This window comes from Platichthys flesus, chromosome 23 (assembly GCF_949316205.1).
Source record: "Platichthys flesus chromosome 23, fPlaFle2.1, whole genome shotgun sequence".
In the NCBI taxonomy this organism is placed as follows: domain Eukaryota; kingdom Metazoa; phylum Chordata; class Actinopteri; order Pleuronectiformes; family Pleuronectidae; genus Platichthys; species Platichthys flesus.
The window spans coordinates 17450257-17477139 of NC_084967.1; the positions used below are offsets into that span (position 1 = coordinate 17450257).

The following is a 26883-nucleotide window of genomic DNA, read 5'->3' on the forward strand; positions in this document are numbered from 1 at the left end:
CGCTCTCCCTCCTTCACTCTCTCTCCCTCTCTCTCTCTCCCTCTCTCTCTCTCCCGCTCTCCCTCCTTCACTCTCTCTCTCTCTCTCCCTCTCTCTCTCTCTCTCTCTCTCTCGATCTCCCTCCTTCACTCTCTCTCCCTCCCTCTCTGTCTCTCTCCCTCCCTCTTTCTACCTCCCTCTCTCTCTCGCTCTCCCTCCTTCACTCTCTCTCTCTCCCTCTCCCTCTCTCTCGCTCTCCCTCCTTCACTCTCTCTCTCTCCCTCCCTCTCTCTCCCTCCCTCTTTCTACCTCCCTCTCTCTCGCTCTCCCTCCTTCACTCTCTCTCTCTCCCTCCCTCTACCTCCCTCTCTCTCTCTCTCCCTCTCTGTCGCTCTCCCTCCTTCACTCTCTCTCCCTCTCTCTCTCTCTCGCTCTCCCTCCTTCACTCTCTCTCCCTCTCTCTCTCTCCCGCTCTCCCTCCTTCACTCTCTCTCTCTCTCTCTCTCTCACTCGCTCTCTCCCTCCCCCCCCCCCCCCCCCCCCCTCTCCAGCAGCTGTCCCGACTGACCTCAGGCCGTTGAGCCGCCCACCGCTCGTCTCTGCCGGCCACAGAGCCCGAGAGAGTCCGGAGGAACACACCGCCCCTGTCTTCTCCTTCACCTTCTTCTCCTTCTCCTCCTTCTTCTCCTTCTTCTCCTCCTCCTCTCTCTGTTTTCTGATCTCTCCTCCTGGAACTTATCGTAACTTTGTGCACTGATCCACTGACTCTGGATCAGATCTTTGCGCAGCGCACATTTAGACGCTTAGGCAAACTTTGGAGAATAGTGTCCCTCCCCTGAGCTCCTCGTGTCCTCCTCCTCTCTCCTCCTCTCTCCTCCTCTCCGCTCGGGGTCCGGAGGAGGCGGCACCATGATGAGTAACAGCGGCTTCTTGGAGCCGCAGCTGCCGCCGCAGTTGTACCAAGGCCCCGCAGACACCGGGGAGGAGGAGGAGGAGATGCCGGCCACGGAGAAGGACCTGGCGGAGGACGCTCCGTGGAAGAAGATCCAGCAGAACACGTTCACGCGCTGGTGCAACGAGCACCTGAAGGTGCTGAACAAGCGGATCAGCGACCTGCAGAAGGACCTGAGCGACGGGCTGAAGCTCATCGGGCTGCTGGAGGTGCTGAGCCAGAAGAAGATGTACCGGAAGTACCACAACAGACCCAACTTCAGGCAGATGAAGCTGGAGAACGTGTCCGTGGCGCTGGAGTTCCTGGAGAGAGAGCACATCCGGCTCGTGTCCATCGGTGAGTCACGCACACGCGTCAACACGCACACTTTACGCAGCTTTCTGAAGCTGCTGCGGAGGTCGATGTTCTCAGAGTCTGAGCTGCTGATTGGTCCACAGGTTAGTGACGCACCTGTCAGTCACCTGAGGGTGAAATCCTTTATTATTAATTATAAATATAAATACTTTGTTCAAAGGCATCCTGTTGTCATGACAGCAAATCTCATTGATCACTGATCAGTTTATTGATGATGGACATCACATGCCAGTGGCCAGAGCCTGGACCAGAGCCTGGACCAGAGCCTGGACCAGGCCCTAGACCAGAACCAGGACCAGAGCCTGGACCAGAGCCTGGACCAGGCCCTAGACCAAAACCGGGACCAGAGCATGGACCAAAGCCTGGACCAGAGCCTGGACCAGAGTCTGGACCAGGCCCTAGACCAGAACCTGGACCAGAGCCTGGACCAGAGTCTGGACCAGGCCCTAGACCAGAACCTGGACCAGAGCATGGACCAAAGCCTGGACCAGAGCCTGGACCAGAGCCTTCTGAGATGGGGACACATGAAAGTACCATTGGGAATGAAGCTGGAAGTGGTTCAAGAAACAGGAAGTGATGTGACTGAAGCTGGAAGTGGATTAGGAAACAGGAAGTGGGTGGACTGAAGCTGGAAGTGGTTCAGGAACCAGGAAGTGGATAGAGTGAAGCTGGAAGTGGTTCAGGAACCAGGAAGTGGATGGATTGAAGCTGGAAGTGGTTTAAGAAACAGGAAGTGGATGGAGTGAAGCTGGAAGTGGTTCAGGAACCAGGAAGTGGGTGGACTGAAGCCGCTAACTTTTCCAACAGGAAACTGAGATCCAGTTTCCTGTGATCCAGATTCACCTCCATCGAGTCAGAGTTTAAACTGGTTCATGTACGTTTACACTGGGTTTGTCAAACTGTTGAATTCCAGTCAAACTCTTTAACCGTGTTGTTCACATGTTGTGACTCTGAGGGGGGGGGGGGTGATTGATGGCAGGACAGCTGAGCTCTGCTCCGCCTCCACCTACAGCTGCTGGAAATAGACCTGAGACAAACTGAGACACACTGAGCTGATTCTGGATCAGCTGAGGTTTGATCAGTGAATCACAACATTTAAAATATGAATCATGTGAAAGTCTGTGGATCAGATTTAATGGAAGAGGAACTTTGTTGTTTGAATTGATTTAAACATGAAAATATTCTGACTGTGTAATGATTCACATGTGTTGAAGCCGTCAGCTCACAGGAATGTTAGAGTGAGGCCAGGACCCCCCCCCCCCACACACACACACACACACACACACACTGTTCTTAACTGCACAAGAGCAAAACTACCAAAGAAGCGTTAATAGCAGTGAACAAAGCTCCGAGGACGAATCGATGGAACTGAACACGTGAACAGCTGTGGGAGCTCAGGGCTCGAGTGGTGAAAAGGTTCGATGCTGCCGTTACGTGAAGAGGAGGCTTTTAAATCCTCGACTGAATCCGGTTTGTATCTGACGAGTGTTCTGACGATGTGTGGGTCAGAGGTCAGAGGTCAGAGGTCGGCTCTTTGAACAGTGTGAAGCAGCTTCGTGTTTCCACTCGTTCACGAATCACAATCTGATTCGAGTGTCTCATGTTCACATCACGTATGAATAAGTTCATGATTCAACATCAGAACATATCAGTAATAATATAAAGAGTTTAATTCACTTTGTGAAGAAGATGAAATCCTCAACTGATCCTGGATCCGTCTCATCTGTTCAGCTGCTGAACCTTCACCAGCTGCACTGACTCTGGATCAGTCAAACTGTGTCTTTACATCTTCACCTCAACTCACAGACTGTGTCATGACATCAGAGGAAACCTGTGTGTGTGTGTGTGTGTATGTGTGTGTGTGAGATCTGCTGACTGTCACACTGCTGCCTCATCAATAAAGTTCAGTTTGAATCTGAACAACAAAGATTCTCCTCACTGTCATCACCCCCCACCACATGACACGGGGGGGAGGGGGGATGAATATGGCCTGTGTGTGTGTGTTTGTGTGTGTGTGTCAGCTGTCGTCACAGTTGGTCTGAGGCATTTGAACCAACAGCTGGAGGGTCAACACACACACACTCTCAGTGACTCACACACACAAACACTCTCAATAACGATCACGACAGGGAGTTTAGATAAAAACTAACCTACGACGTATTTATCCTTTTTATAACATTATCTCTGTATATTTTAATAAAGTGTTTAGTGTGTGTGTGTGTGTGTGTGTCTTTAAATAGCTCAGCTCTTTGTGAAGTTGGACTCTGGGTTTTTCAGGAAAAACAAAAACACACACACACACACAGCCACTGTCCATCTGCTGTGTGTGTGTTTGTGTGTGAGTGCGTGTGTGTGTGTGTGTGTGTGTGTGTGTGTGTGTGTGTGAGTGTGAGTGTGTGTGTGTGTGAACTAACATCTCCTGTTTCCTGGGGAAAGATTACAGTGACACTCCATCACAACATTTCCTCTGTGAACACGGGACCTGACTAATCTCTGGACTCCAGCTTCCTGTGTGTGTGTGTTGAATATCTGAGCTCAGAGGGAAAATGTGATTTTAAGATTGTGAACAGGTTTTTTCCAGAGAGACTCACAAAGTCAGGTCCACACACACACTCAGTGTCAACACTCTGGAGGAAAGAGGAAAGCTGAGCAGGAGCTTAGTCCTCAGTTCAGGTGAAAGGGCTGATGGGAGAATGAGTCAGCTGACGTATGAACAGATCTATATCTTGTCTGATTAAAATTAGCTGATTTGAATCCGTTCATGTTGATATGAAAACTTTTATTATACAGAAAAGTTTGTTTGTATTTTATGTAGAAAAATATGAACACACGACATGAAGCGCAGAAGTGAGCGTAAACGAAGAGTTAGGTGTCGTCTGCAAAGAACTTTCACTTCAACGACTGAAAAGAGTCCAAGTTCCAAATTACATCATTAAACCCATAAAGTAATTTTGTCCTTATCAACTCAAGTATGGAAATAAAAAGGACTCGATGTTAAGACTTTTGTGAAACTTTAGTTCACTGCTGTAACTGCAAAGTTTATTTTTTATTGTGGATCAAACTTCTGATCATCTTCTGGATGGGTGTCATGGTGGCGTCAGTTGACTCGGACATGTTGGAAGCGTCTGTGGAGTTCAGGCAGGTTCATGGTCCTAGAAGTTAACTTGTCTGTGGGTGTTAAAACCTACTGATGGGGTCAGGCTGTGATTGGTCGATCCATCAGAGTTCATGTGGTGAAAAGAAACTACGCACTTCAGATTGTGTTGCTGTAGTAGTGAAGAAAAGATGACTTTATAACAAAGGTCACAATGAGCTCACAAACACAACTCTTAACCTGTAGATGACGGGTGGTAACATCTCCAGCTGTCCTCTGTCCCTCAGACTCTAAGGCGATCGTGGACGGGAACCTGAAGTTGATCCTGGGTCTGATCTGGACCCTGATCCTCCACTACTCCATCTCCATGCCCATGTGGGAGGACGAGGACGACGAGGACGCGAAGAAACTGACGCCAAAGCAGCGTCTGCTGGGCTGGATCCAGAACAAGGTGCCGCAGCTCCCCATCACCAACTTCCACCGAGACTGGAGGGACGGGAAGGCGCTCGGAGCACTGGTGGACAACTGTGCCCCCGGTGAGCCCCAGAGCTCTGATACACAGGCTGATCAATAATCAATCAATAATCAATCAATAATCAGCTTCAGGAGTAACTGATGACTGTGAGGATTTCAGGTTTGTGTCCGGACTGGGAAACATGGGATCCCAGTCAGCCGGTGGAGAACGCCAGAGAGGCCATGCAGCAGGCCGACGATTGGCTCGGAGTTCCACAGGTAACACAAACAAAAACACCAGTCGGGTATATGTGTGTGTCTGCATCCTCAGGATTAAACATGGTCGTCATGTTGTCGTTGTGTTGTGGTTCTTCTTCAGGTGATCGCGCCAGAGGAGATTGTCGACCCAAACGTGGACGAGCACTCTGTGATGACCTACCTGTCTCAGTTCCCTAAAGCCAAACTAAAGCCTGGCGCCCCCTTGAGGGCAAAGACTCTGCACCCGAAGAGAGCCAAAGCTTACGGCCCTGGTGAGGAAACACACTCGTCACTTTTCTTAGTTACGTGTTTCCTGACGTTTTAAAACATTCCACAGATAAAACTCAGGTGTGATGATGACACTGAACCTTTGACCTGTGAGGTTCCTCTGGGTTCTGTTCTCGTCTCCTTTTGCGCTGATGATGAACTGATATTTGTTGATAAATTCATCAGAACTTTGTCGGCTCCATTTCACGAAGAATTTGAGTTAATTTGTTTGAGTTCATTTAAATCAGAAATTCTGGATTTTATAAGTAATTAGCTCGGTGTGAATTATTCATGAGTTAGTGAAAACATTTTTGTCTGAGTTTATCAGTTTGCATCTGAAATAATTGCCTCACGGTGGTGCCAGTGCTAGGCAAGGCTGTAACTGACCCTTCATCGTGTCTTAGGTATCGAACCTCGAGGGAACATGGTTCTGAAACCAGCGGAGTTCCTGGTGGAGACGGTGGAGGCCGGACTGGGTGAGGTTCTGGTTTACGTGGAGGATCCAGAGGGACATACGGAGGAGGTGGGAACTCTCGTCACTCTTAAATAAATTAAATGGTTAAATCAGAATAAGTTCATTCAGTCTCTGGTCTGTGTGTCCATCAGGCCCGAGTCATCCCCAACAACGACAGGAACAGAACCTACTCTGTGGTCTACCTGCCCAAAGTGGAGGGGCTTCATAAGGTGAGAGAAACACCATTCAAAGGTTCACGTACTCCTCAGCTTTCCTCTCGTGGTCGTCTTCAGAGAACAGAACGGAATGTGAACATCTTCACAAGATTTAACATCATCTGATCAAACTGCTTTTAAGTCTGTAAGAAATAAACCTGACATGCCTGTGATTCCCCCTCTGACCAGGTGAAGGTGCTGTTCGCTGGGCAGGACATTGACAGAAGTCCCTTCATCGTGAACGTTTCCAAGGCCATGGGCGACCCGAGCAGAGTCCAGGCCCGCGGGCCGGGGCTGCAGACGACGGGCAACGTGGCCAACAAGCCGACGTACTTTGATATTTACACAGCAGGTAAAAACTGAACTGTTGCTTTAAGTGACTTCAATTCATCTGAGAAACAAACAAAGACAAAGTGTGGAAACGTCTCCTTGTCCGTCCTCAAGGGGCGGGAGCCGGAGACGTGGGCGTCATCATCGTGGACTCTAACGGTCGCAGGGACACAGTGGAGATTGTCCTGGAAAACAAAGGGGACAGTATTTTCCGCTGCACCTATGTTCCCGTCCTGGAGGGGGCGCACACCGTATGCGTGACCTTTGCCGGGCAGCAGATTCCCACAAGTCCTTTCACTGTCCACATCTGTGAGGGTAGGTGTCCCACAGCTCTGTTCAGTTCTGCTGGAGTCTGAAGGTTCTTCTAAGTTTAAACTTAAACCAGGAGGATTTTAACAGATTAAAAAACTGTTTCTATTTTATGTCTGAAATGTAATGTTTGTTCTTCAATCATCTAATAATCAGAAGGATGAAGTTTGACCCACCCTCCTGTAGCATCCGGTTTCTAACCAGACAAAGGTTTACAATGAGCGTATGAAAGATGACGCTCAGTCTGGATCTGATTGGAAAGTCGCAACTCCGTTCTTATGTTTGATTGGTTGAAACTGTTCATCGATCCACAGGCTCCTCCCTCATTGGTCTGTCGGCAGAGGTAAGGGCGGACTTGACTTTAGTTTTAGATAAAGTTTAGATAAAGGATCTTGAACTTTGAACCTGGTTCTCTTTGATTCCGTACTCGTTTGTTTTGGCTTTGTTCTCAGTCAGGATTCAGGTTTAGAGTCGGGATCATCGGATCCGGACTCGAGACCGAAGCTTGATTCGATTTCTGCATTGTTCACCCCCGACGATACTGTAGTTAGAGTACTGTGGATTACTGTGGAGTACTGTGTAGTACCTTGGAGTACTGGAGTACTGTGGATTACTGTGGAGTACTGTGTAGTACTGTGTAGTACCTTGGAGTACTGGAGTACTGTGGATTACTGTGGAGTACTGTGTAGTACTGTGGAGTACTGTCGTACTGTGTAGTACTTTGGAGTACTGTGGAGTACTTTAGAGTACTGTGGAGTACTGTGGAGTACTCTGGAGATGACTCTTGATTTATGATTTTAAATCTGGACTTGGAATTTGTTTGGGATTGAAACAAAGAACTCTTGTCTTCCTGGTTCTGGTCTTGCAGCAGCGCCACCTGCTGGTGTGGAGGCGTCTTTCCTCTTATATCTACATCTGTCATCACTGTTGTTCCCTCCTGCAGTTCCACAGAGCGCCCCACCTCCCGGCTCTCCGGTGCAGAAGGTACCTCAGTCCACTCGCACCCCTCCCTCAGACAGGACACGGAGAGCCCCCCCTCCAACTCCGCCCAAACCCAGGCGACCAAGTTAGTAGAGGCGAGGGGGCGGGGTTGAGGGCAGGGCTGGGCTCACCTGGTTTCCTTCCACCTGAACTCAAACATCCTGCCTCCACCTCTCTGCGTTTCCTGTTTGCAGCATGTGCAGCAGCTGCTTCGTCTTCACTGTCACCCTGAGCGGCTGTGGGGGGGGCGCCTCTTTAACTAAAGATGCTGATCAACAGACTTTTATAAATTCAACTCAGAAACATTTAAACATTTTTAAAACATGTTTCATTTGTTGAGAACACATTTATCGGCAGATATTTTGATTAGAGCCAATTTGGTTTTACCTAAGTTCTACCTAATTCTACTTATTCATCAACAATTTTTTAATGATTGTTAAGATACAGAGAAACTCGTACAATTCTGATCATTATATTATATATTATATATTATAATAGATTATATTACAGCCACGGATGTTTAGATGATTTTAATTAAAGTGTCTGATCAAACTTTTAGGGTTTGAAAGTTTAGACATAATATTTTATTAGACGTTAATTTCATAATGTTCAGATTCACATTCAGTGTTTTCAGTGAGTGAGTTAATTTGAACAAAGACGTCACTGAATAGACTGAGAACATCTTTGTTTTTACATAAAGATATTAAAATTCTTACATTTATTTTAAATATAAATATATTGTCAATTTAAATTTTAAGGCCCCACCCCTTTATAAACCTTTTATTTTATTTTGAATAAACTTGTGGCCTCTTATTAAACAGTATGTGACCTTTTCATGTGAATCATTATCATCATCACCTGCTTCAGCTTCAGTGACTCTTCTTCCTCCATCTAACACCGGCCTCTGTTATTATTTTATTTATTGAAGATGGTTTGATGCAGTCTGAACCTGCAGCTCCTCCTTGTCCTTCTCTTCCTCCTCTTCCTCCTCCTCTACCTCCTCCTTGTCCTTCTCTTCCTCCTCTTCCTCTTCCTCCTCCTCCTCCTTGTCCTAGTCCTTCTCCTCCTCTTCCCCCTCGTCCTCCTCCTCCTCCGCTTCATCTCACTTCATCTTTGCTGCTTGTTTCTTTCAGCCTCACTAACAGTTCAGGTTTAATTTGGGGATTCAGGATTGATAGTAATAATGAAAAAGGTAATTCATTGTCTATTGTCAGTTAATGGTTTTAATAATTCACTTAAAATATTTTGCATTTATAAACAGTCGTAGAAACATTCAGATCGAAAGTATAATTATGAAATTATTATATAAAATCCCATTTCAAATTAAGGTGAACTAGAGTCAGTAAATTCTAATACATTTTCTTTGAGTTGTTATAATTTGTCTTTTGTAAACACTGATAAAAAAACCTAATGTCTTTGTGAAATATAATAATTGCAACTTTGTTTTTTTTTGTGTTTTAAAGTCAAAGATATGAAATCTCTAAATATGTAATAATGAATTAACCTAAAGGAAAACTTTCATCTCCCTCAGGTAGTTTCCTGAAATAAACAGAAAGTTAGTTGCAAACAGTTTAAATAAAAATCCGATCTTATTGTTAAACTTTCACCAGTTGTTTCTGTTTCACGTCAGCTCGTGAAGTTAGACTCAGTTCAGATTGAGTCTTTTTGCTAGTTCCCTGTCGCCTCCTCTAATCAGTGTCCTGCGTCTGCTCCTGATTGGTCAACAGCCTGCAACCCGAACGCCTGCCGGGCCTCGGGCCGCGGCCTGCAGCCAAAAGGTCTGAGGGTGAAAGAAGTGGCAGATTTTAAAGTTTACACTAAAGGCGGCGGCAGCGGTGAACTGGAAGTCTCCGTGCAGGGACCAAGTAAGACGCCACCACTCAGTGATCACTTTGGATTTATTGGCCATTTTCAATCAGATTGATGTTTTTATCTTGACCTCAGACGGCCTGGAGGAGCCGGTGAAGGTCCTGGAGGTGGAAACCAGTGTGTTTGAGTGTAATTATTATCCCATCATGATGGGAAAATACATGGTCACCATCACGTGGGGAGGACACAGCATCCCACGCAGGTGAGCCACCGACCCGCCGGCAGCACTTCCTGTTTCAATTGAAATATTCCAGTTATTATATTTATCGTTTCCATGTAAACACTGAATTATGAAGGATCCAGCATCGAGCCATGAGGAACTCCAGGGGTTAACAATATTCTGCAAGTTTCATAAAACATGTTACACTTTTTCTTTTTTTAAAGATCTTAAAGACTTGATTAGTTTGGACTCATATCAAAAATGTCGTCATGTTTTATTGATTCCTTTTGTTTTCTGACCAACAGAACAAAATCAAACATTCAGGTTTTTGTTTATTTTCTTTGTAAAATGACTTGAATTTTAATTCACATAAATTAATGCATTTACATGATTTGTTTATATTATGTTGTTAACTACATTCTCGTTCTAGTTTTTGGTATTAAAATATGTTTGATATCTTTTGAGCATGGCAGATGATTATGTATCAGTTGAATCTTTCACTGTTGTGTAATATGTCTAACATTACGTCTTCAGTCCGTTTGAAGTGCAGGTAGGTGAGGAGGCGGGGCCTCAGAAGGTGAGGGCCTGGGGCCCGGGGCTGGAGACCGGAGCGGTGGGGAAGAGTGCGGACTTTGTGGTGGAGGCCATCGGGACGGAGGTGGGGACGCTCGGTACGTGTTGACCAATCATCACCACGCAGGTTACCACCGGGAACCTTTGACCCAATATCTTTGATCTTAGAAGCGTCACTGCACAGTTCATACGTTTGGAGAATTTAATCCATAAAACTTTACATGAAAGATAAATATTCAACTTAAAGATGCACCCATCACACCCCTGCTCCCCAGAGGATGAACACTAGAGAAGTGACGTGACTCACGTGTTTTTACAGGTTTCTCCATCGAGGGCCCGTCTCAAGCCAAGATCGAGTGTGACGACAAGGGTGACGGGTCATGTGACGTTCGTTACTGGCCGACTGAACCCGGCGACTTCGCCGTCCACGTCATTTGTGACGACGAGGACATCAAGGACAGTCCGTTCATGGCTCACATCCTCTCTGCTGCCAACGACATCTTCCCGGAGAAGGTTCCACCACAAACCTTCAAATGATTTCACACATGTAAAGTGTTTACTGTTAATAACGTGTGGGACGTCCTCAGGTGAAATGTTACGGCCCCGGTCTGGAGCCTCTCGGCTGCATCGTCAACAAGCCGGCGGGTTTCACCATCGATGCTCGCGGAGCCGGGCGAGGGGAACTGAAGCTCTACGCTCAGGTGACCTTCTGCCTGTTTGGATCAAACCTCGTTCTTCTGTCGTGATGCAGCTGCGTGACGTGTTTGTGTTTCCAGGACGCCGAGGGTTTCCCCATCGACATACAGATCACAGAAAATGAGGACAGCACCTTCCTCTGCGTTTATATTCCCACTAAACCCATCAAACACACCATCATCGTGACCTGGGGCGAGGTCAACGTCCCCAACAGCCCGTTCAGGGTACGAAGCCTCGGCCGCTCAAAAACCATTAAACACTGAGACAGCAAAGCTAAGAGTCATAATCTCTTAAGATCTATTATATTTAATATTTAAAAGGATTATTTCACAGATACAATAATTTGTACATATTCCCATATTCATATATATGAAAATTATGGATGTTTATTTTGACAGAACCAAAGAGGGCCCAGGCTAGAACCCTGAGGTTCTCAGATTTACATGAAACAATGTGAAATCATCAAAGGTTATTCACTTATCTGTTGTTGTTTATTTGTTGATGAGTTGATACTTTGAATTAACATCATAGAAACAATAATAATAAAACGTGTCAAATAGCAAAAGCAAAGGCGTCAGAAATATATACACATATAAAATGTAATGTTGCGGACCAGGTGGCGATCGGTGAAGGCAGCCACCCGGAGAACGTGAAGGTCCACGGTCCAGGCGTGGAGAAGACGGGACTGAAGGCCAACGAGCCCACGTACTTCACCGTGGACTGCAGCGAGGCCGGCCAGGGTCGGACATCTCTTTACTTCTTCATAATGTTTTAATTATTACGTTTGTTATCAACTTATTCCTGAAAACGCTCTTTTCTTCCTGCAGGTGACGTCAGCATCGGGATCAAATGTGCTCCAGGTGTGGTCGGAGCTGCCGAGGCCGACATCGACTTCGACATCATCAAGAACGACAACGACACGTTCACGGTGAAGTACACGCCCCCGGGTCCCGGACAGTACACCATCATGGTCCTGTTCGCTGATCAGGTGAGACGCAGGTTCACGACCTCTGAAAAAGAACTCTGAGCTCGCCTGAACGCACCCCTCACCTTTTATGTCACAACAGGAAATACCCATCAGCCCCTTCAGAATAAAGGTGGATCCCTCCCATGATGCAGCTAAAGTCCGAGCAGAAGGACCTGGACTGAGTAAAACCGGTGAGAGAGAATCTCTAAAGAAAGAAAGTGAGCAGTAAATCCTGAGCCTCATGATGTCATATCCTGTCCTTCAGGTGTCGAGGTGGGGAAACCGACTCACTTCACCATCTACACTAAAGGAGCAGGAAAAGCCAAACCCGAGGTCCAGTTCACTGCCGCCACTAAAGGTGAAGCCGTCAGAGACTTCGAGATCATCGACAACCACGACTACTCCTACACCGTCCGCTACACGGCCGTCCAGCAGGTGAGACCACGCCTCCTCCGCCGTCCGCGCTCCACCATGAGGACGAGCAGCTCAGTGAACATGTCCTCTGTTTGTCTCAGGGCAACGTGTCCGTCACCGTTTGTCACGGAGGAGACCCCATCCCCAAAAGTCCCTTTAACATCAGTGTGGCGCCGCCTATGGACCTGAACAAGGTCAAAGTTCAAGGGCTTAACAACAGTAAGTCAAACATCAGACATAACAGTATCAATAATCATATAATATTCAAATGTAAATAATGACAATAAAATAAGTTTCTCTGAGCGAACATCATCTGTTTGGTTTTTTAAACAAAGAGGTGGATGTTGGGAAAGATCAGGAGTTCACCATCAGTACACGAGGAGCTGGAGGTCAGGGCAAACTGGAGGTCAAGATCACTTCCCCGTCACGTCGACCAATCCCCTGCAAGCTTGAGTCGGGAACAGCCAATGAGCTTCACACAGTGAAATACATCCCCCCCGAGGAGGGGCTGCTCCGACTGGACGTCTGCTACGACGGACACCCCGTCCCAGGAAGTCCGTTCACTGTGGAGGGCGTGATGCCGCCCGACCCGACCAAGGTGAGTCGCTTTTAAAGTGAAGAAGAAAGAATGATCTGATCCCCCCCCCCCCCGACAGTTAAATGCTCAGTTTCAAACCTCAGACTGAACGAGTCGTCTGTTTCGTCTCAACCCTCCAGGTGCGGGCCTATGGTCTAGGGCTTCAGGGAGGCGTTGTGGGTAAACCCGCCCCCTTTGCCATTGACACCAAGGGAGCGGGCACCGGCGGTTTGGGGTTGACGGTGGAGGGGCCGTGCGAAGCAAAGATCGAATGTCAGGACAACGGTGATGGCTCCTGTTCGGTGTCCTACTTACCCACTGAGCCCGGTGAGTACGCCATCAACATCCTGTTCGCTGACCAGCACATCCCCGGCTCCCCCTTCAAGGCCGTGGTACAAACCGCCTTCGATCCCAGCAAGGTGACGGCGAGCGGCCCGGGCCTAGAGCGAGGCAAAGTCAACGAGGACGGATCGTTCACGGTGGACTGCTCCAAAGCCGGAGAGGCGGAGCTCACCATCGAGATCATCTCAGACTCTGGAGCCAAAGCTGAAGTTCACGTCCAGAGCAACAGCGACGGGACCTACTCCATCACCTACATCCCACAGGTCCAGGGCATGTACACCATCACCATCAAGTATGGAGGACACGCCGTGCCCACGTTCCCCGTCCGCCTGCAGGTGGAGCCGGCTGTCGACACCAGCGGAGTCGAGGTCTACGGACCTGGAGTCGAACCCAGAGGTGAGCACAGACTCTACAGAGTTCACTCAATTTTATTATTATTTATAAAGTGTTTTTCTGTCGTGGTCAGACAATGGTTGAAGTCAGTAGGTCGAGGTTCTTGTTCTTCGTCTCTGGACCGAAGTCGGTTTCTTGACGTCAGCGCTCGTTGGTTTATTTACCGACACGTCATAAAGTCTGCAGCTCATTAAACTTTCCTCGTCATGTTTCCCTCTCTTGAAAACTCATTTATGAAAAGCGTGAATGTTGCACAGAGGCTGAATAACATGACGACTGCTTCCTGTGTTTCCTGATCCACATCTGCTGCGTCCTCACGGATGAATGTCTGGTTGTCTCTGGTCTCCAGGCGTCCTGAGGGAAGTCACCACACATTTCATCGTCAATGCTCGGTCGCTCTACAAAAGTGGCAGTCAAATCAAAACCTGCATCTCCAACCCGTTAGGCGCCAACACAGATGCCTACATAACCGACAAGGGCGACGGGACCTACCGGGTGGAGTACACGCCGTATGAGGACGGTGAGTCGGGGGGGCAGGAGGCTGCAGAGCTGCTGCTGGTTTATAGATGTTTTTCTTCACGTCGTTAAACACTAAAAAAAACAAAAGTAAAATCCCTGCTGGGTTTTAAAACAGTTAGAGATGTGTTCCTCATGTTAAAAACTGATGATCCAACTGACACCAGAAGTGAACTTTATTATTTTATAGTGTGAATATGATGATTATTATATGAAAGTGTTTCCGTGAGTCGAGTCTCTGGCGAGCGAGTGATGCACTCTGGGTATAAATAGCTGCAGACAGATGGTTTTCCATTGATAGTAACCTGTGACATGCCCAATGCATTGTGGGACAGGAATACTCAGAGAGGCGTGCGCTCTGCTGTCAGTCTGACACACACACACACACACTCACACAATGAGAGGTGTCTGGTGTCTGTGTGTGTGTGCGTATGCTTGTGCGAAAGGTTGTTGGTTCTAAATCTCAATGATTCTCAGGAACCTTTGAGCAACAGCTTCCCACTGACGTCAGCTGAGAACTGAGGGTACTATTAGTAACCACCAGCCGCCTGTGACATCACGTTCATCTGATCATCGCGGTTTGTGACATCACGTACAAGCCGCTGAGCTCAGCCACAAGCTGGGGTTGAGATCCCCTGCAGCGATGACATCATGACGCCTCCTCCTCTGTGAGGCGTCCAGGCGTCAGGGACGATCTGTGATCCTCGTCTCTCTCTGTCCTCAGGTTTGCATCTGATCGACGTTCTGTTCGGCGACGTCTCTCTGCCGAAGAGTCCGTTCAGGGTGACGGTGACGGAGGGCTGTGATCCCAGTCGAGTGCGGGCGTACGGCCCAGGTCTGGAGGAAGGACTGGTCAACAAACCCAACCGCTTCACCGTCGAGACCAGGTCAGTGACACGCATCTGAAGATGTCCGACAGCCACTGTCTGGTTTCTCATTGTGTGGTTGTTCCTCAGGGGAGCAGGCACCGGGGGTCTGGGTTTGGCCATTGAGGGTCCGTCTGAGGCGAAGATGTCGTGTAAAGACAACAAAGATGGCAGCTGCAGCGTGGAGTACATCCCCTTCACTCCTGGAGACTACGACGTCAACATCACGTTTGGAGGTCTCCCTATCCAAGGTGAGGGATCCACTTATTAGATCCTGAGGTTAGATCTTCAAAAGTTCAGCTGGGGTGAAACTCAACTGAGTGTTGGTGTCACAGGAAGTCCTTTCAGGGTCCCGGTGCGACAGCTGGTGGATCCCAGTAAGGTGAGATGTTCAGGGCCTGGACTGGGAAGTGGAGTCAGAGCTCACGTCTCCCAGACGTTCACTGTCGACTGCAGCAAGGCCGGCGTGGCTCCGCTGGAGGTTCAGCTCTACGGTCCGACAGGTGAGACCACGAGAGCCACACTGGTTCTTCTTCTTCTGATTCCTGAGGGACACGTCCATGGACTCAGACCTCAGCCTCAATGATTGATCACATGATGAAACGTTTCAGGTGTGACCGAACCCATCAGCATCAGCGACAACGGTGACGGGACTCACACGGTGAACTACACTCCTGCCAACGATGGCCCGTACACTGTGTGTGTGAAGTACTCCGACCAGGAGGTTCCTCGCAGGTCGGTGCTGCACAGATCAGTTCGTGATTCCGTCCTCTTTGTCTTCATGGTCGAGGTCTAACGTCTCAAACGTCTCTTCTCAGTCCGTTCAAGGTCAAGACGTTACCGGCTCACGATGCCAGTAAAGTTCGAGCCAGCGGTCCCGGTCTGAACGCATCAGGGGTCCCAGCCAGTCTGCCGGTGGAGTTCACCATCGATGCCCGGGACGCTGGAGAGGGACTGCTCACCGTCCAGATCCTGGTGAGTCTCAGGTCCTGACGGACACCAGCTCAGAATGAAGGTTCCAACTTAAATGGTTCTTCAAACCAGCTGTGAAGGAAAAGCTGGTGAAGTGAAGAACGTTTGAGATGAAACCAGATTCATTTCCCTCATGTTCCTGCTGCTCACGTCTCAGAGCTGTGGAACATTTTCTGTTTCATTGACTCTTAATAAGTTTGTTGTTTGTCTGACGTCAGCTCGTTGAACTCGTTTCCTGTAAGAACAGGAAGTTCATTACGTCTCTGTTTCCATGCAGATTTCAACCAGGTGACATCAACAGATAAACACAGACCATGAGCTGGAAAATCAGAACCTGTGAATTCAAGTTTCATTTGAACTCGCAAAGTAAAAAGTGAAAGCACAGATGTGTGGGCGTGGCCTGAAACCAGGATTTATGACTTTATGAGTCGTCAATAATCAGAACAGTTTCTGTGTCTCTGATTCTTTAACCCTGATTCAAACTCTCCATGTGGGGTGCTGTCGGGGCCTCCGGCGGCCTCCAGGGGGCCCTCGTCTCACTCCACGTCTCACCCTCGTCTCACCCTCGTCTCACCCCACGTCTCACCCTCGTCTCACCCTCGTCTCACTCCACGTCTCACCCACGTATCACCCTCGTCTCACCCCACGTCTCACCCCTCGTATCACCCTCGTCTCACCCTCCCTCACCCCTCGTCTCACCCCTCGTCTCACCCCTCATCTCACCCTACCTCACCCCTCGTCTCACCCTCCCTCACCCCTCGTCTCACCCTCCCTCACCCCTTGTCTCACCCCTCGTCTTACCCCTCGCCTCACCCTACCTCACCACTGGTCTCACCCTTCCTCACCCCTCATCTCACCCCTCGTCTCACCCCACGTCTCACCCCTCGTCTCACCCTCGTCTCACCCTCGTCTCACCCCTTGTATCACCCCTCGTCTCACCCCACGTCTCACCCCACGTCTCACCCCTCGTCTCACCCTCGTCTCACCCCTCGTATCACCCTCGTCTCACCCCACGTCTCACCCCTCGTATCACCCTCGTCTCACCCCACGTCTCACCCCACGTCTCACCCCACGTCTCACCCCACGTCTCACCCTACCTCACCCCTCGTCTCACCCTCCCTCCCAATGTGGCTCTCTGATGTGCAGCGCGTCACTTCAGTGTTTTAACGTTACTGTTTGTCTACGTGTTCACAAACCGCACATGTCCAGGATCCGGAGGGGAAACCTAAGAAGGCAAACATCCGAGACAACCTGGACGGGACGTACACGGTGTCCTACGTCCCCGACATGGCGGGACGCTACACCATCACCATCAAATACGGAGGAGACGAGATACCGTACTCGCCGTACAGAATCCACGCCATGCCCACCGGGGACGCTAGCAAGTGTCAGGTTACAGGTCAGGCTCCGCCCATCACTGCTCTATCAACCTATTGGATTTCTTCTCCTGAAACTGTTGTTTTCCCACAGTGTCGATTGGAGGACACGGTCTGGGTGAGTTGTGATTAATCTTTGTTCAGTTACATGACAAAAATGGGTTTGATCAAATGTTTTTATATAAATAAAATTCAGCAGGGACTCAGTGACTTTACGTTCAGGAGGATGTTTGTGACTCGTGTCCTGATGTCTTGATCTCGTCAGAATCAGGGATCGGCCCGGCCATCCAGATTGGCGAGGAGACCGTCATCACCGTGGACGCAAAGGCTGCCGGTAAAGGTAAAGTCACCTGTAAGGTGTCGACTCCTGACGGGGCGGAGCTGGACGTGGACGTAGTGGAGAACGCAGACGGGACGTTTGATATCTACTACACGGCCCCGGAGCCCGGGAAGTACGTCATCACCATCCGGTTCGGAGGGGAACACATTCCCAACAGCCCCTTCCACGTGGTGGTGAGTCCCAACGCTGCAGGGGCCACAGGGACATTAAGGGCCCCAGGGACATAAATGGCCCCATGGGCCCAAGGGACATAAAGGGCCCCAGGGGACACAGGGACATCAATTTTAATGTTTTTAAATGTTTATTAAATTTAAAGAGATAAAATTTCACAAAGTTTTTTCTGCTGGAAAGAAATCTGTGTTTGTGTGTGTGTGGGTGTGTGTCTGTGTGTGTGTGTGTGTGCGCGCTTGATTGTGTTAACTGTGTGCGTGTGTGGTGTGTGTGTACTTGTTCGGTCAGGCGAGTGCCTCTGGCCCATTAATAGAGAAGCCATGTGACCAGCTTCAGTTACAGCAGACCTTCTCTCCCTTTGTGGGATTCCCCCCTCAGTGGGTACATTACATTATACTGTACTCTGTACTATACTGGTCTATACGGGAAATGTGACTATATTATATTAAACTGTACTACTACACAGTTTATACTGTATAGTATACAGGTACATGGTGACAATAACTCCTCCCCCCCACCCCGTCTGTTTCTGGTTTTTCAGGCGACCGATGATCCCATCAGCCCTATGGACGGGATGGAGCCGGAGCTCCGCCCCTTCAGTCTTGTCATTCCCTTCACGGTGCAGAAAGGAGAAATCACAGGTGACGTACTGCAGCTCTGTTCAATTTACTGCTGCTCTGTTCAATTTACTGCTGCTCTGTTCAATTTACTGCTGCTCTATTCACTTTACTGCAGCTCTATTCACTTTACTGCAGCTCTATTCACTTTACTGCTGCTCTGTTCACTTTACTGCTGCTCTATTCACTTTACTGCAGCTCTGTTCAATTTACTGCTGCTCTGTTCAATTTACTGCAGCTCTATTCACTTTACTGCAGCTCTATTCACTTTACTGCAGCTCTATTCACTTTACTGCTGCTCTGTTCACTTTACTGCTGCTCTATTCACTTTACTGCAGCTCTGTTCAATTTACTGCTGCTCTGTTCAATTTACTGCTGCTCTATTCACTTTACTGCAGCTCTATTCACTTTACTGCTGCTCTGTTCAATTTACTGCTGCTCTATTCACTTTACTGCAGCTCTGTTCAATTTACTGCTGCTCTGTTCAATTTACTGCTGCTCTATTCACTTTACTGCAGCTCTATTCACTTTACTGCAGCTCTATTCACTTTACTGCTGCTCTGTTCACTTTACTGCTGCTCTATTCACTTTACTGCAGCTCTGTTCAATTTACTGCTGCTCTGTTCAATTTACTGCAGCTCTATTCACTTTACTGCAGCTCTATTCACTTTACTGCAGCTCTATTCACTTTACTGCTGCTCTGTTCACTTTACTGCTGCTCTATTCACTTTACTGCAGCTCTGTTCAATTTACTGCTGCTCTGTTCAATTTACTGCTGCTCTATTCACTTTACTGCAGCTCTATTCACTTTACTGCTGCTCTGTTCAATTTACTGCTGCTCTATTCACTTTACTGCAGCTCTGTTCAATTTACTGCTGCTCTGTTCAATTTACTGCTGCTCTATTCACTTTACTGCTGCTCTATTCACTTTACTGCTGCTCTATTCACTTTACTGCTGCTCTATTCACTTTACTGCTGCACTATTCAATTTACTGCTGCTCTATTCACTTTACTGCAGCTCTATTCACTTTACTGCTGCTCTGTTCAATTTACTGCTGCTCTATTCACTTTACTGCAGCTCTGTTCAATTTACTGCTGCTCTATTCACTTTACTGCTGCTCTATTCACTTTACTGCTGCTCTATTCACTTTACTGCTGCTCTATTCACTTTACTGCTGCTCTATTCAATTTACTGCTGCTCTATTCACTTTACTGCTGCTCTATTCACTTTACTGCTGCTCTGTTCAATTTACTGCTGCTCTGTTCACTTTACTGCAGCTCTATTCACTTTACTGCTGCTCTGTTCAATTTACTGCTGCTCTATTCACTTTACTGCAGCTCTGTTCAATTTACTGCTGCTCTATTCACTTTACTGCAGCTCTATTCACTTTACTGCAGCTCTATTCACTTTACTGCTGCTCTGTTCACTTTACTGCTGCTCTATTCACTTTACTGCAGCTCTGTTCAATTTACTGCTGCTCTGTTCAATTTACTGCTGCTCTATTCACTTTACTGCTGCTCTGTTCACTTTACTGCAGCTCTATTCACTTTACTGCTGCTCTGTTCAATTTACTGCTGCTCTATTCACTTTACTGCTGCTCTATTCACTTTACTGCAGCTCTGTTCAATTTACTGCTGCTCTGTTCAATTTACTGCTGCTCTATTCACTTTACTGCTGCTCTGTTCACTTTACTGCAGCTCTATTCACTTTACTGCTGCTCTATTCACTTTACTGCAGCTCTATTCACTTTACTGCAGCTCTATTCACTTTACTGCTGCTCTGTTCACTTTACTGCTGCTCTATTCACTTTACTGCAGCTCTGTTCAATTTACTGCTGCTCTGTTCAATTTACTGCAGCTCTATTCACTTTACTGCAGCTCTATTCACTTTACTGCAGCTCTATTCACTTTACTGCTGCTCTGTTCACTTTACTGCTGCTCTATTCACTTTACTGCAGCTCTGTTCAATTTACTGCTGCTCTGTTCAATTTACTGCTGCTCTATTCACTTTACTGCTGCTCTGTTCACTTTACTGCAGCTCTATTCACTTTACTGCTGCTCTGTTCAATTTACTGCTGCTCTATTCACTTTACTGCTGCTCTATTCACTTTACTGCAGCTCTATTCACTTTACTGCTGCTCTGTTCACTTTACTGCAGCTCTATTCACTTTACTGCTGCTCTGTTCAATTTACTGCTGCTCTATTCACTTTACTGCAGCTCTGTTCAATTTACTGCTGCTCTGTTCAATTTACTGCTGCTCTATTCACTTTACTGCTGCTCTGTTCACTTTACTGCAGCTCTATTCACTTTACTGCTGCTCTGTTCAATTTACTGCTGCTCTATTCACTTTACTGCAGCTCTATTCACTTTACTGCTGCTCTGTTCACTTTACTGCAGCTCTATTCACTTTACTGCTGCTCTGTTCAATTTACTGCTGCTCTATTCACTTTACTGCAGCTCTGTTCAATTTACTGCTGCTCTGTTCAATTTACTGCTGCTCTATTCACTTTACTGCTGCTCTATTCACTTTACTGCTGCTCTATTCACTTTACTGCTGCTCTATTCACTTTACTGCTGCTCTATTCAATTTACTGCTGCTCTATTCACTTTACTGCAGCTCTATTCACTTTACTGCTGCTCTGTTCAATTTACTGCTGCTCTATTCACTTTACTGCAGCTCTGTTCAATTTACTGCTGCTCTGTTCAATTTACTGCTGCTCTGTTCAATTTACTGCTGCTCTATTCACTTTACTGCTGCTCTATTCACTTTACTGCTGCTCTATTCACTTTACTGCTGCTCTATTCACTTTACTGCTGCTCTATTCAATTTACTGCTGCTCTATTCACTTTACTGCAGCTCTGTTCAATTTACTGCTGCTCTGTTCAATTTACTGCTGCTCTATTCACTTTACTGCTGCTCTGTTCACTTTACTGCAGCTCTATTCACTTTACTGCTGCTCTGTTCAATTTACTGCTGCTCTATTCACTTTACTGCAGCTCTATTCACTTTACTGCTGCTCTGTTCACTTTACTGCAGCTCTATTCACTTTACTGCTGCTCTGTTCAATTTACTGCTGCTCTATTCACTTTACTGCAGCTCTGTTCAATTTACTGCTGCTCTGTTCAATTTACTGCTGCTCTATTCACTTTACTGCTGCTCTATTCACTTTACTGCTGCTCTATTCACTTTACTGCTGCTCTATTCACTTTACTGCTGCACTATTCAATTTACTGCTGCTCTATTCACTTTACTGCAGCTCTATTCACTTTACTGCTGCTCTGTTCAATTTACTGCTGCTCTATTCACTTTACTGCAGCTCTGTTCAATTTACTGCTGCTCTGTTCAATTTACTGCTGCTCTATTCACTTTACTGCTGCTCTATTCACTTTACTGCTGCTCTATTCACTTTACTGCTGCTCTATTCACTTTACTGCTGCTCTATTCAATTTACTGCTGCTCTATTCACTTTACTGCTGCTCTATTCACTTTACTGCTGCTCTGTTCAATTTACTGCTGCTCTATTCACTTTACTGCTGCTCTGTTCACTTTACTGCTGCTCTGTTCACTTTACTGCTGCTCTGTTCACTTTACTGCTGCTCTGTTCAATTTACTGCTGCTCTGTTCACTTTACTGCTGCTCTGTTCACTTTACCTCAGAATTGAAAAGAAATCAAAAGATCACAGTAGAAAACGTTTCTGTTTTTTAGGAGCGTTATTAGTTATTTGTTTAAGAGGGATATTACGTTGAGGGTAATACAAGTAAATAAAAACTACTTTTATTTATTCTTTATTTTCTTTATGTAAATTTGTCTCCTGGCAACAGAACGTGTCCGTTTTGACTCGATCACGTCGACATGTCAGATTTAACAATGAGAAGAAAGTGAAGAAGTTTACCCCAACTTTTAAAACAGATAGTAATAAAGTTTTTATTGAATGTTATTAACAAAACAACTATGACTGAACTGTTGTTTTTTTTAATTGTAATTATTTAGGTGAGGTGCGAATGCCGTCTGGCCGAACCTCCTGTCCTCACATCACTGACAACAAGGACGGAACCGTCACGGTGAAGTACTCGCCCTCTGAACGAGGTCTTCACGAGATGGACATTAAATATGATGGAAACCACATCCCCGGTGGGTCAGAGAGCCGCTCTGTCTCCGGATGAAACAGACTTCAGCTCTGTCGTGTTTTAATTTGAATAAAATCATTGGTGTTCGTTCTGGTGTTTTCGCAGGAAGTCCTCTTCAGTTCTACGTTGATGCCATCAACAGTGGTCATGTGACAGCGTACGGCCCCGGTCTGAGCCACGGCACCGTGAACCGACCGTCTACGTTCACCATCGTCACTAAAGACGCCGGCGAAGGTGACGTCACATTAACGGAGTCTGTTTGAAGGAGCAACGTTGGACTGACTGTACGAAGTGTGTTTCTGCAGGGGGGCTGTCTCTGGCGGTGGAGGGTCCGTCTAAAGCTGAGATCAGCTGTAAAGACAACAAAGACGGGACGTGCACCGTGTCCTACCTGCCGACCGCACCGGGAGACTACAACATCATCGTCAAGTTTGACGACAAACACATCCCCGGCAGCCCCTTCACCGCCAAGATCACCGGTCAGAGCCTCCTCTTCCACTAACCTTGTGCTTGTAGCATCTCCAGAGGCTCTTTTGTGAAAGGTTTCAGAATAAAAGATTCTCACTCTTATCACATTAGAACACTTTTATTTTGAAAAAAATTATAAAAATCAGCTCAATGCAGCAACACGTCTGTTCGATACCTGATCTGATCGATGAGCTCCGTTTGGATCCTGACACCAAACGGAGAGTCGGTGTTGAGTCGTATTGTTCCTCAGGCTGAAATGGAATATCTGTATAAACTGAATTTGATCAACAGGCGACGACTCTACGAGGACGTCTCAGCTCAACGTTGGCACGGCAACAGACGTGTCCTTGCAGATCACGGAGTCGGACCTGACGAGTCTGACGGCGAGCATCAGAGCGCCGTCTGGAAGCGAGGAGCCGTGTTTGCTGAAGAGGCTTCCGAACAGACACATCGGTCAGTGGCTCATGCTGCAGGATGTAGTCACGAAAAGACCGAGACTACGACGTTTCTTCACGTGTCCAGATAATCCCCCGTCCCCGTCCCCGTCCCCGTCCCCGTCCCCGTCCCCGTCCCCGTCAGGACACTCAGAAGTGTCGTAAACTTCCTTTCGTTGTTTCAGGCGTGAAACGTTCAGGTTAGGCGAATGCTGCTAAGCCTCATTCACCAATATCTTCTTAAGGGTTAGGGTAATTCTAAAGAAGTTTTCTAAGAAAACTCTACGTCAGATTCATGAGGCGTTCTTAAACTGCAGAATTGTTCGCACATATGTTCTTATAGTGATGAATTCCATGTGTTCGTAGGTTGACACACGTCAGTTTTTCCCAATTAGCATCGTAAACGTCCACCAACGCCAATCAAAGGTCATGAGACTGAAGAACACACTCAGATCTAAAGACGGAGCTCTGGACTCAAACAGAAATAAAGTTGTCAAGTTTTCTGTCAGCAGTAAAATACTACACACAACGAAACAGACACACAAGCTAACTGTGGTCATTCTAAATAATAGAAACTGTTGGAGACTCGTCCTGCGTCTGTTTCCTAAAGTAAGTTCTTCTCTGCAGGGATCTCGTTCACGCCAAAGGAAGTGGGCGAACATGTGGTCAGCGTGAAGAAGAACGGGAAACACGTGACCAACAGTCCCTTTAAGATCATGGTGGGTCAGTCTGAGATCGGAGACGCCAGTAAGGTGAAGGTCGTGGGTCAGGGGCTGCTGGAGGGACACACCTTTGAGGTGTCCCAGTTCGTCGTGGACACCAGGAGCGCAGGTGACCATTCAATACGTGTTCCAGATGTCTGCTCACATCCACCGGCCCAAGGTCCACTGGAGCTTCAGTCCTCTTCTTCTGTGTCTCTCAGGTTACGGAGGTCTGGGTCTGTCCATCGAGGGGCCCAGTAAAGTGGACATTAACTGTGAGGACGTGGAGGACGGGACCTGTAAAGTCACCTACTGTCCCACGGAACCTGGAAACTACATCATCAACATCAAGTTCGCTGATCAACACGTTCCAGGTACAGACGCCTCCATGGAATCCTTCCTCTGTCAGAAGATCATCTTTTATTGTTCAGACTTTTCTTCATTTGAATATTTCCTCTCAGATTCAGCTTGAAATTGTTTATTTTCCCGACATGAGAACTTTGATTGACGGGCGAAGTGTGAACTGTCCCGACAGGAAGTCCGTTCACCGTGAAGATGTTGGGCGAGGGGCGGATGAAGGAGAGCATCACCAGGAAGCGCCAGGCGCCCTCCATCGCCACCGTCGGCAGCACCTGTGACCTCAACCTGAAAATACCAGGTGACCTCATCGCCTCCTCTTCCTCTGTGTCCCCCGTCCGCACCTTCATCTTCCTCCTCTTCACCTCCTTCTGTTTGTCCCTCGTTCCCTCGCCGCCGCCTCCTGCCGGTCACAGGGAACTGGTTTCAGATGGTGTCGAACCAGGAGCACCTGACGCGGACGTTCACCCGCAGCAGCCACACCTACACCCGCACCGAGAGGACGGAGATCAGCAAGACGCGAGGAGGCGAGACCAAGAGGGAGGTGCGGGTGGAGGAGAGCACGCAGGTCGGGGATCCCTTCAGGGAGGTGTTCGGAGACTTCCTGGGACGGGAGGCTCGGAGCGGGTTCAACAGACCGCCACTGCAGGACGGTGTGTGTGTGTGTGTGTGGGGGGGGGGGGGGGTGTGTGCGTGTGTGTGGGGGGGTGTTGTATATGTGTGTGTGTGTGTGTGTGTGTGTGTGTGTTGTATGTTTGTCTCGTTGCCAACATGTCTTTGGTTTTATTGTAAAACACTTTGAGCTGCATTATGTGTGAAGGCCGTTTATAAAGTTGATTATGATTATGAAGGAGAGCTGTGGTCGTGAACATCTCCTCTGACCCGTGGTGCTCTCTCTGGCTCCTCCCCCGTCAGGTGAGGCAGGTAACCAGGAAATGACGGCTCAGGTGACGAGTCCCGGAGGAAAGACGGAGGAGGCGGAGATCATCCGAGGAGAGGACAGCACCTACAGCGTCCGGTTCGTCCCTCAGGAGATGGGCCCTCACACCGTTAACGTTAAATACCGGGGCCAGCATGTTCCAGGGAGCCCCTTCCAGTTCACTGTGGGGCCCCTGGGAGAGGGAGGGGCCCACAAGGTCCGAGCAGGAGGAACCGGACTGGACCGAGGAGTGGCCGGGATCCCGGGTGAGCTGGAAACCGCTGGTCTTCATGAGTTAATGGTGCTAATGGTTTCTGTTTATGTGGTAAAATAATGTCCCAGACGTAAAGATGGATGTTAAATGTGTTTCAGCTGAGTTCAGTATCTGGACCAGAGAAGCCGGAGCTGGAGGTTTGTCCATCGCTGTGGAAGGACCCAGTAAAGCTGAGATCACGTTTGAAGACAGGAAGGACGGATCCTGTGGCGTTGCCTACGTGGTCCAGGAACCTGGTGAGAATCAAGTTCTAACAAACCCTCATCCCTTCACTTCATCTGAATCTTCTCTGAAAACCAATCAAACCACTAATATAAAGTCTCCACAGTCGCGTATTATACCTATTTATAGAAAAGTGGGATCTTCAATAACGACATAAAAGTTCTCAACACTTTCTCTTGTTTCTCCAGGTGATTATGAGGTTTCTATTAAATTCAACGACGAAAACATCCCAGATTCTCCGTTCATCGTCCCCGTCGCCACTTTGTCGGACGACGCTCGCCGCCTCACCATCACCAGCCTGCAGGTGGCAGCCTCCACTGCTCAGCTGCTACTTTAAATCAGCACTTTTAGATTTTGTCTGAATAGATTTTTAGTGTTTCTGTGAGGGTGTGTAAATGAATCTGCTCGACCTTCATCTTTAACTTTAATTTACCTGACGATTAAAAGCTTTTTATATTTTTTCACCACATTCACACAAACTTTATTTATTCAGTGAAATGTTAACGTGCTTCATCTAAATATTAAAAGGCTGATAAACTATGAAACAGCTTCAAAGAATTAAAGATTCATGAGGTGGAAGAGAAAACTTAAAAGAAAACTCACACAAGCCCAAACTACAAAACAATTATTACACAAGGTGTCATACTATTTATATTTCATTAAAATATAGAAAAATAATCGACATCTTCATCTACAAATTAATTTAATTCTTTTGTAGAAAATAAATTCAGGAGAATTATTTAAAGCTAACAATTTATTTTCATGGCTATAGAGGATTTACTGAAAATCTATCTTTTTCAAGTTGTGTCCATCTTCGTTTACTCCAGTTACATTTACACTGATTCCTTTATACAGATATTATTCATATAGATACAGAAATAAT

General features: G+C 47.3%; 1 protein-coding gene across 3 annotated transcripts in view; it reads left to right on the forward strand.

Moving 5' to 3' along the window:
- Positions 1-886: 886 nt before the first annotated feature.
- The window catches only part of flncb (filamin C, gamma b (actin binding protein 280)), a 28831-nt gene continuing 2834 nt past the window's right edge, over positions 887-26883 (forward strand). For 2 of the 3 annotated variants that reach the window (XM_062382650.1, XM_062382651.1), the window contains exons 1-43: positions 887-1267; positions 4667-4915; positions 5014-5111; positions 5212-5362; positions 5762-5880; positions 5964-6041; positions 6216-6378; positions 6471-6671; positions 7609-7731; positions 9374-9511; positions 9591-9717; positions 10210-10346; positions 10568-10761; positions 10836-10949; positions 11025-11168; positions 11561-11684; positions 11772-11932; positions 12012-12102; positions 12177-12346; positions 12427-12544; positions 12661-12923; positions 13043-13640; positions 13987-14157; positions 14878-15040; positions 15110-15270; positions 15355-15522; positions 15631-15754; positions 15838-15994; positions 17201-17390; positions 17462-17485; positions 17633-17880; positions 18420-18519; positions 22489-22629; positions 22731-22859; positions 22931-23104; positions 23385-23546; positions 24155-24358; positions 24450-24602; positions 24764-24886; positions 25002-25238; positions 25501-25770; positions 25877-26014; positions 26189-26304. In XM_062382650.1, the coding sequence (XP_062238634.1) occupies positions 889-1267; positions 4667-4915; positions 5014-5111; positions 5212-5362; positions 5762-5880; positions 5964-6041; positions 6216-6378; positions 6471-6671; positions 7609-7731; positions 9374-9511; positions 9591-9717; positions 10210-10346; positions 10568-10761; positions 10836-10949; positions 11025-11168; positions 11561-11684; positions 11772-11932; positions 12012-12102; positions 12177-12346; positions 12427-12544; positions 12661-12923; positions 13043-13640; positions 13987-14157; positions 14878-15040; positions 15110-15270; positions 15355-15522; positions 15631-15754; positions 15838-15994; positions 17201-17390; positions 17462-17485; positions 17633-17880; positions 18420-18519; positions 22489-22629; positions 22731-22859; positions 22931-23104; positions 23385-23546; positions 24155-24358; positions 24450-24602; positions 24764-24886; positions 25002-25238; positions 25501-25770; positions 25877-26014; positions 26189-26304 (7293 nt within the window). In that variant the 5' untranslated portion in view covers positions 887-888. The remainder of the gene's footprint in view (positions 1268-4666; positions 4916-5013; positions 5112-5211; positions 5363-5761; positions 5881-5963; positions 6042-6215; positions 6379-6470; positions 6672-7608; positions 7732-9373; positions 9512-9590; positions 9718-10209; positions 10347-10567; positions 10762-10835; positions 10950-11024; positions 11169-11560; positions 11685-11771; positions 11933-12011; positions 12103-12176; positions 12347-12426; positions 12545-12660; positions 12924-13042; positions 13641-13986; positions 14158-14877; positions 15041-15109; positions 15271-15354; positions 15523-15630; positions 15755-15837; positions 15995-17200; positions 17391-17461; positions 17486-17632; positions 17881-18419; positions 18520-22488; positions 22630-22730; positions 22860-22930; positions 23105-23384; positions 23547-24154; positions 24359-24449; positions 24603-24763; positions 24887-25001; positions 25239-25500; positions 25771-25876; positions 26015-26188; positions 26305-26883) is intronic. The other variant, XM_062382652.1, reaches the window with a different exon arrangement.